Raw genomic sequence first — 10,000 nt, forward strand, 5'->3', positions numbered from 1 at the left:
ACAAAGAATGGTACCCTTGAGTAGGATACCACTTTCAAGAGGAAAGCACTCGGACAGCCGAATCATTTCGATATGTATAGTTTATAAAGGGTAGTACTAAATTATGTTATCCTTTGGACTGGACATAATATATTGCTAAGTGCTTTCCGTGAAATCAAAATCAGAACTTGGTTGATGAAAGGAGGACGATAATAGGCCAAGCTTTTGACCTAAAAGCCAGTAAACAGGGTTTGACGAAAAACCGATTATTTTTTTGCGAGTATGTCAGAGGTTTCATTTGTATCCAGCAAGACTTCGATGTAGTGCAGAGGAATTTGTTGAAAAAGAGAAGGGAAAAGAAAACAAAACGAAAAACAAAACAAATAAATCATCCCGAAAAATTAATCCAGTTCAGTATGATATGGACAGTAAATTTTGTTTGCTTTCCATTGGATAGGACGTTACAAGAACCAATATTCTGCTCCACGACATGCGTAATTACGCTACCACCGAAACTCCATAAAAGTTAGAGATTATGAGTTTTAAAAATACATTATGTTATAAAAATGAAATAAATTCAACAGGATTTGAACCCAAGACTTAAAGTTCATGTCACAGTGACTTTACCACTCAAGGCCGTGGTTTACCCAAGCATAACGCAGTTGTGACATGTCGAGACAGTTAACGTGAAGCATAGGTACAAAGACGTCACAACTCGTAACAATGAACATATCAGATTAAAACATGCGATTGGCAATCTTTATGGTGGGTACGTTTGTTCAATGCATGTTTTAAATGTTATTATGGAAGATAGCGGTTGGGGCATCTATATATTGCTCTTCAAAATAGGCATGGTTTTGTGGTTATTTTTTCAAACTATTAAAACCGAAATATATGGTTACTTTAGTAAATGAAATTGTCAAGCATGCTTTCATTTTAACATGACACTCACCATCTACATTGATAGTTGCATTTATATCAACATGACACAGTAGATGTAAACTAGAAGTTGTTCATGAAACCCTAGTGTTTTTCATGAACGCTGCTTTTAGGCGTAGTATTACATCATGCGCGAAAGAGCGCGGCCATTATAAGATAAGAAAGAAGCGAAGTCCCAGGTTTGAGAGACTTAACCAAGATGAGGGTCATCGATCGATATTTGAAGAACAGGTTTTCTGACCAAATTTTTAAATACTCGTTTTCCAGACTACGGCAGTTAAACTGGTTAAAACTTGGCAAAATATAATCGTCTGATATCATTCATTTTCCCCATCAATAGATAAATAGATCGATATAACCTGTCGGTGTGATGCCACGCCTCCTTAAATCAAAAGAGTGGAACATGGTCTTCATTATGGCGATTTATTTTTGGTTTTAATAATATATTCATACATTTTAAAGTTAATTGTCATAATTTATGGCCTTTGTAACCAAGTAGGCGACCACAGCGTACACATGGCACGATGACAGCCCTACTGTTCACCCACATACAACGTGTACTTAATTGCAGACTTGTTAGGGACTCATTGTTGTAATGGAAATGCTCTCAAACCAAAGCAAAATATTCCCCATGTTAAAACAAACCCAAAATTGCGTTCGGTTGTCAGACCTGAAAATAGGTGTACATCCCCCGCAATTCATAAGATATTTAAAGAAATACTATAGAAATGATACACGAAACGTTCATTGAAGATAGACATTCTAAATGAGATGTACTGTTAATTACTCGAAGATTATTTTCCACCAGATCCAAATCAGACCCAGTTACCAAATCACTCCTGAGCGAATAGGATAGAAAAGGAATAGACCAATAAGGGCTGAAAATTTCCGAGGAACATCGATGACTCGAACTCGAGTTATCCACATGACAGTCCAGCGCTCTAACAAAGAGAAATACCCCCCTCGTCTTCTCCCCGACACACTAAAGCTACTCCGTTGCAGATAGATAATATCCCTTGTGTATATTACAATGGTCAGTGGTTCATATTTCAGTCTGGACTATTGTTGCTGATTGTGGTGAATTATCAATCAAGGTCACAGCTTGGACTTAACCAATTTACTACCGTACTCTGTTGAAAACTCGTATTTAAAAATTTGGCTGGAAAACTCGTCGTTCAAATATCGATTGATTAAAATGACTCTTGTTTTGGCAAAATCTCTGGAACCTGGGACTTTGCGATGTCTCAAGTTTCTGAGTTTTTACCAAAATAAGAGTCATTTGAAAGACGAGATTTCTGGCCAAATTTTTAATACGTGTTTTTCCATAGTACAGTAGATTAACTGGTTAAAGTTAATGGGACATGGATTGTTACAAGAGTAAGGTGGACCCTTAAGGAGATTGATGTATAAATGGACAGATGGATGTGTAGACAGATTTCAAAATGGATGAATAGACTAGTTACGAAGGCAATTGTAACGAATGACAAAATGGGACTTCGGATAAGAACCAAAAAAAAAAAAATAAATAAAAAGAGAGAGAGAGAGAGAGAGAGAGAGAGAGAGAGAGAGAGAGAGAGAGAGAGAGAGAGAGAGAGAGAGAGAAAGAATGAGAGGGAAGGAGAAATTATTATGTAGATAGATAAGTAAATAGAAAGATATATATATATATATATATATATATATATATATATATATATATATATATATATAGAGAGAGAGAGAGAGAGAGAGAGGGAGAGTCCCTGTCTGACTGTGTGTGTGTGTGCATATGTGTGTGTGAGAGAGAGGGAGAGAGACAGACAGACAGATATATATATATATATATATATATATATATATATATATATATATAAAGAGAGAGAGAGAGAGAGAGAGAGAGAGAGAGAGAGAGAGAGAGAGAGAGAAGACAATAAATAGAGATTAGGAGTTTAAATTTTGATACCCACCAAATATATATATAAATTTAGATTACGACGAGTTTGCTCGATCAAAGAAAGGTGAAAAATAAGAAATGGTATGATCATATCAATGACCGATAATACTGCCGCCCCCCGCCCCCCCCCCCCCCTCCTCTGGCATGGTAGATTTTTAAAAAAAATCTTGATCAGAAAATGTTAACTTCAAGTTTAGATGGACAGAAATGACTAACGTGAACCTTGGTTGCAGATTTTAAAGATATTAAATCAAACCCATGACTTAACATAAATGCACCTTGAAAATAAACAGTTATGTTAAAATAGAATACGCTCAAGTCTTCAACTTAAATATTTTCAAATCGAACTTTTGTAAAATTGTCTGGTATTTTGACTTTTAGACACGCTGAGAGGGTCATTTTTAATCAAATGATATTTTAAGCAAATGCGAAATAATAAATACGTGTATTATCACAGGGAGACATTCGGAGTGATACAGATGTGATCAATTTTTCATCTCTTTAAATATAAACTTGGTGTGACACGTGCCCGTTTCCATTTCATATCATTTATAATGGATGATATTGATAGTTGTGCTTATCGTCGACACACCAAATCAATGGACGTGTATGTTTTTTTTATTTTAGCAACAGCAATTGATCGAGCGAAATGTATTACTTGATAATTTCTTGTGATAACAATTTCCAAAAGATTTCCACTGAATAATTGTGTGGTATGGGAACGTACTACAGTAAGTATTTCGAAAGGGCTCGATCTGTATTAGCAAGCTAACGATTACGTTCCCCGAGGAAGTAAAATCTCGCACACTGGGCGTCGTGTGGCGACGTCTGAGAACATATCCTGGGTTCCTTCCTAGTCGTTGGTCGATCGTTCCGGTTCGGGGAACGTAAACGTTAACTTGACATTGTCATAATGGTTTAGGAAATCTACTGGACCAGGATCTTATGTCCTATCACGAGTGACACATGTGTCGGGAAAGTCCAAGTCATATTTATATAAGATATTCTTTACAACAAATGTATTTATTATGCATTTTTGTATACACAGCATTATAAGTACATATTAATATGACTCTGGTTCTATTTAGGACCATTTCAATATTTGCAATATATACCGGTGGAGGAAAGAAAAATTATATCTTGTAATTATGTGTACTAAACTGCCCATTAGAGGTTCAGTAGAAAAACGAATGAATCGAATGAGCTTCATTCAAAGAAAAGAAAATGATAAGGTCTTGGGTCCAAACCAGCTGAACATTGGATTTGAGTCTGATGTATTCAGTTTTATACCTGTGGTCTACACACAATCACACATATACACATACACACACAAACATATATGTAAATATATACATATATATATATATATATATATGTATGTATATATATATAAAGGCTAATGATATAAGTTGATTTGATATCTTTTAATGTCAACAAAGATGGTTTATGAAATCATAACTCATTTGATAAAACATACGTTTCAAATACAAAAGTTGGCAATAATAAGCCATAGAATAATACCTACGTTGTACACCCACGAAACGAAATCCACGCATCCAATCCTGCCTGATTAAAATATTTGAAAGATATGTTTGAGGATATCTATCCACCTAATTATAAACAGGATATAGGTATCATATCGCTTCGTTTTTCACTTTACGTAAATATTTAATCATTGTAGGCTCTACCCCATGTTATTTTTTTTGTTCAATAATATTTAAATCGCTAGCGACTTAAAGTCACAAAAACCGCCAACACTGGAGAGACTCCACATGAAAGAGAGATGGAGAAAGAGAGAGAGAGAGAGAGAGAGAGAGAGAGGGAGAGAGAGAGAGAGAGTTGGATGGATAGATAGATAGAAATAAAGGGAGAGAGAGAGAGAGAGAGAGAGAGAGAGAGAGAGAGAGAGAGAGAGAGAGAGAGAGAGAGAGAGTTGGATGGATAGATAGATAGAAAGAAAGGGAGAGAGAGAGGAAGAGAGAGAGAGAGAGAGAGAGAGTTGGATAGATAGATAGATAGATAGAAAGAAATAGGGAGGGAGAGAGAGAGAGAGAGAGAGAGAGAGAGAGAGAGAGAGAGAGAGAGATAGCAGCTGAGGCATCCATGTCAGTTGACTGAAAAGCAGAATGCGTTAAGTCAAAGTATTCGATATAATTGAGTTTGCTTACCTCACTGCTAGTTCGTGGACTGTCCACAGGGGTTAGGAAATCATCCACCATGATGTGAGTACCTTCTGAATCGCCGAAGCGGGGGTCCGTTGATAGTACAAGCTCCATCACGAATAATGAAATAAAAATCACTGAACAGAACCACCTTTTAAATAATTTTCTCAATTAGTAATTGTGGTCAACAAATTGTATTATAAACACAAGTCAATTATTATACATTGGAGATAGTACGCAACCAAATACTAAAGCTGGATAATGATGCAAACAATGTAACGTGATCGAACACAGTAGAATTTGTTCTGCCTTGTCAGAATTTTATTCACTTTGTTTTACATGACACTCGTTGATGTAATCTAATAGTCCACGACTATCCACTGGTCTCGCTATTCTATGACAGCTTTTTACAAACCCTACATGTATTGATACATTGTTTTACATTTAGAGTATGTATCGGAAATGTGTGTGTTTAATCCAATACGAAATAAATCCTACAGCAAAGAAAATTCCTTTAAAAAATAAATCTTTTCACTCAAAGGAAAAGATAAATAGAAAGTAATCTATTTAATCTTCAAACACAAAACAGGTAGTCATTTCTTCCTCAATCTGATTAAACGACTGCACATAACAAATTTGAACATGACACACTTATATCATATCATCACAAAACACAATCAGTCAATCAATCAACACTGGAGATTTCCCGTGGCACGAAATCCAGTCGTTATCAACAGTTACAATAAGGTATTTAACAAGAGCGAAGTTAACTTTGACTAGCTATTATGTATGATTCTATTTCTGCCCTATCTTACCACTACCTCTACCTCCTCGACTATAACTCGATACCTGTTGCATTCACAAGACTTTTAGACCTCTTGTCAAAGACACCTGTCTTGAAAGCGCGAAGCAATCACTACTACAGCCACAACTACAAATACCACCACCAACACCACTACCACCACGACGAATGGAGTGATAGATTCTAATCGGCTTTCGTAACAACCTAACACCTAAGCAATATTTTTAAGTCAGATTATAGTTATATTCAATTTGGCACGATACTGGTCGGTAACTTATACAAGTTGAAATGAATAAAACTACAGAGAGAAAATAATCGCTTGCATATTATATAATACACAATCAGAACTCCTTACATTGGGTTACACCTTTCTTAATTTGTTTTCGCGCCGCGCTAACCAGGAAGGGAAGAAGAAATGAGAACCTTACCGCATGGGGCGAGACACAAACAATAAACGATAAGAAGCTATAAACGGGATAATCAATTAATGACCGTGCACGAATTGATTCCTTGATACTCCTATAATTGAGTAACTCCGGTCTTGAATGTTGGCTAAGATTATAAGAGAAGTAATGTTTAACTCTTTTACCTGCTGCCCGCTGCTCGGCTCAACCTGCAGGGTTCTTGGATTCAATATGTTACATGTATTGTTTTTTCCAACCCAACATGTGGTAAGAACGAGAAGCATTAAATAAAAAGGAAAGTGAAGGTTGGAAATGAAAAAAAAAATCCAGCTGGCATTCCGTTTACTTGTTTATTTCGTGATACAAGGAATAGCATGAGGAGGAGTAATTTACACAGCGAATATGTGCTGATAAGGAATAGTTGAAGGAAATTGAACTCACACACACACACACACACACACACAAACGCACACAGTCATACACACAAATATATATACTTGCATATTTATATATATATATATATAGATATATACTTGCATATATATATATATATATATATATATATATATACGCACACACACACACACACACACACACACACACACTATAACATTGAGCGACCGCTTTCAGATAGAATTGGTGCCATTAACTAAGAGTGTAACATAAATTTATCAATATATTTAACATGATTAGTAGCAGGGTTGGTGATAATAATGGCTAACCATGGTGAGAGTATTATAGTCTTCAATAATAAGATTAAATCACTCGACTATGGTGTGAATGAGTACCTGGTTATAGGCTATAATATGGTAATTGTGCTGATTCGAAAAATTAGCAAAACAGGCAAGTTGTACCGTAGAAAGTGAAAGTTTTATTCCACACGGCATGCTGGGGAAATAAATATAGCAAGACAATAAATATAGCAAGACAATACAGCCTCCTATATCTACTTAAGCAAGTAAACCCTTTAGATGACAATACCGAATTTCTTACAATTCATCATTTATTTCTTCATTTATCTGGTCTGAACAAGTAGATGATCAACGAACGTCTTTTTCCTTGCACAATTTAATGTTTTAAATTCCTTTTGAATTCAAGATACGAAAATGTGGCGCTAAGGTTGTGCCAATTGGTCTTTCCTCTTTTACAATGGGTGCTCTAATGTGCACGATGTATCATTACGCCAAATTCCAGCACTACATAACTTTTTTTCAGAACAGCTAATTTTAGTAACACAACGTGACAATAAGGGAGGTGCGTTTGTCATTTTATATCCCATAGTTATGTTCGACACTTTCATTTATATTTATTTTGGTACAAAATGATTTTCTTGCAGGTGCTTGAAGGGGGCAGCGTAGCGTGGGTCAGCGGTACGGTCTTTGCTTCGTACCCAAAAAGTACCAAGTTCGATCACCCGCCGCTGCGCTGTGTGGCCTTGAGCTAGTCACCTCGCCCTAGCTCAATTTGTGGCGCTGCACTGCGACTGACGCCTGGGTTATTCCAGTCTTCCTTTGGAATAGACCCTAAAAACAAATTTCTCCTATGGGATGAATAAAGGGAATGGTATTATATTATACTTTTTGGGGGCTATGGCTAACACCTATTGACAGATATAGTGTAGATATCCGCGTCGTGATACAGTGCAATAAAAAACCCAATGTGGATTCGAACTCGTTGATTAGACGAATTGAAGGACCGGGCTTTCAGATATATTATGTTGAGTAGAGAATCTGGACGTTGTCTTTAGGCGAGCATTTTATATCATTATTCGTAGACCATTGTGTGCTGATAACCCAATTGAATCAACAAGTAAGTTAATTGCATCCTACTAAACCATTTAATACACATTTACGTTATTGCTTTCTAAAAATTACTCATCCTATGGGCAGATTTAATTGTCGTTTTAGGTGAAACATAAAAGCACGCAATAAAATTGTCTGGATAAAATGTAAAAATCAATGTTAATGTATTGTCCTGTCATACAAGACTACGTGCATAATGATTTTGCTATTATTTTCAAGTCATGTAAACGAACTTTAAAAAATATATAGGCGCATTGTTACTCAATTATAAAGGCCCTGTGGTGAGTATTCGACTCAGACTCAAAGACAGACAGATCCGGTTTGAATCCGTGTTAAAGTTCAAATAATATCTAACCAATCGGCAGTGAATCAATCTAATACTGTTACCTTAAGGTCAGACGCATTCACTGAAGAATACCGAAAAAAAGACCCCGAACCAAACAACAACCATCCCCTATAGACTCACACAACGCCCCCCCCCCCTAAAACCCCCCCCCCCCCCAACTAAACAAAACAAAATTAATTAAAAAACAAAACACAAAAAACAAACAAAAAACCCAACACACACACACACACACACACACACACACACAAACAAAACTAACCAACCAACCAAACACACATACACACACACATGAGAAACAATAAGAAAAAAGAAAGAAAAAAATACGAGTAAATAGAAAATTAAACAAACAAACCCAAGCCCAAAGTAAAACATGTAAATGTGCTTAAAAACATTACCACGTAACGTCTACGACAAAATCCAGTATAGCTATCGGAGAAAGACGATCACTTTATTGGAAAATTAAATTTATACCTCTGTAAAAATCTAGAGATTCGGTGGTATTTGAGAGTTCCACTGTCATTTGGACACACTCAGGTTTTATGTTACTAGTCTTCTAAAACGGGGATGACTATTGGTTAAAAGCCTTTTCACCAGGGTTGACCGTCAGGGTTGTTGAAACAAAATATAGGATTCCCTCTCTCTCTCTCTCTCTCTCTCTCTCTCTCTCTCTCTCTCTCTCTCTCTCTCTCTCTTATTAAGGTCGGATCTAACCAAGGCGCGTTACCACCTATACAGGACACACACAGTTTAAAAGCTTCATTCTTGTTGGATATTTTATTTGATAATTCATTATTGTCCAGAAAGGGGGGGGGGAGAATAGAGTTAGAGAGAGAGAGAGAGAGAGAGAGAGAGAGAGAGAGAGAGAGAGAGAGAGAGAGAGAGAGAGAGAGAGAGAGAGAGAGAGAGACGGGGGCGAAATAAATCAAATGCATAATCGCATAAAACTACAAATTATTCAAAAATATCTCCTCTGCACAGAGCACTGTGATCGCTAAGGCGGATGTTATAAAAATGAAACAAAATTATGCTAAAATCGATTTAGTCAACAGGCATTTGCACTGTGGTTTCTACGTCGTTTTTTTCCGATAATTATATCAATTTTACGACCTGATTTTCGATCAGCTCAGCGACGTGCCAAGCAAGGGTTTTATTAGGGTAAAACATTTACCTGAATCAAACCGCTTTATAACAACTTTGCCACCTCAAAGAAAGGTCAGATAGCCCCGGCAGTTCAGGCCGTACCGGACCTCTCCAAGAAATACAATGTTTGTCGCTTATAACAACAGCAGTATCAGTTGTCATGGATAAAGTGTCTCCGATAGCCGCTGTGTTTTATGCCTGGACTATTTTTCTACACCAATGGGAACTAAGAATAAATTTTCATATCCAATAAGATGTTTGAAATAAAACAAAACCATTTAAATAATTCAGAAAAAAAATGAAAAGAGTCGAACTATCTATTGATATGCTTAAATGCGGCTCGTAATCATATTTGTTCTTCTTCGATTATCGTACATTCGATTAATCTCTAATCCAGATCGTAATCAGGGCCTTTCTTGTGATGATTATGATAATCATAATGATGGTGATGATGGTGATAATAATAATAATAATAATAATAATAATAATAATA

General features: G+C 36.2%; 1 protein-coding gene across 4 annotated transcripts in view; it reads right to left on the reverse strand.

The window, feature by feature from the left end:
• The window catches only part of LOC144962416 (estrogen-related receptor gamma-like), an 86,934-nt gene that overhangs the window by 75,820 nt on the left and 1,114 nt on the right, over positions 1–10,000 (reverse strand). Inside the window, exon 2 of one of the 4 annotated variants that reach the window (XM_078895346.1) lies at positions 5,020–5,507. In XM_078895346.1, the coding sequence (XP_078751472.1) occupies positions 5,020–5,127 (108 nt within the window). In that variant the 5' untranslated portion in view covers positions 5,128–5,507. Of the gene's footprint in view, positions 1–5,019; positions 5,548–10,000 lie in introns of all 4 variants that reach the window. The other 3 variants (XM_078895347.1, XM_078895344.1, XM_078895345.1) reach the window with 3 other exon arrangements.

Source organism: Berghia stephanieae, chromosome 1, assembly GCF_034508935.2.
Source record: "Berghia stephanieae isolate SIO BIC M18660-M18661 chromosome 1, UCSD_Bste_1.3, whole genome shotgun sequence".
In the NCBI taxonomy this organism is placed as follows: domain Eukaryota; kingdom Metazoa; phylum Mollusca; class Gastropoda; order Nudibranchia; family Aeolidiidae; genus Berghia; species Berghia stephanieae.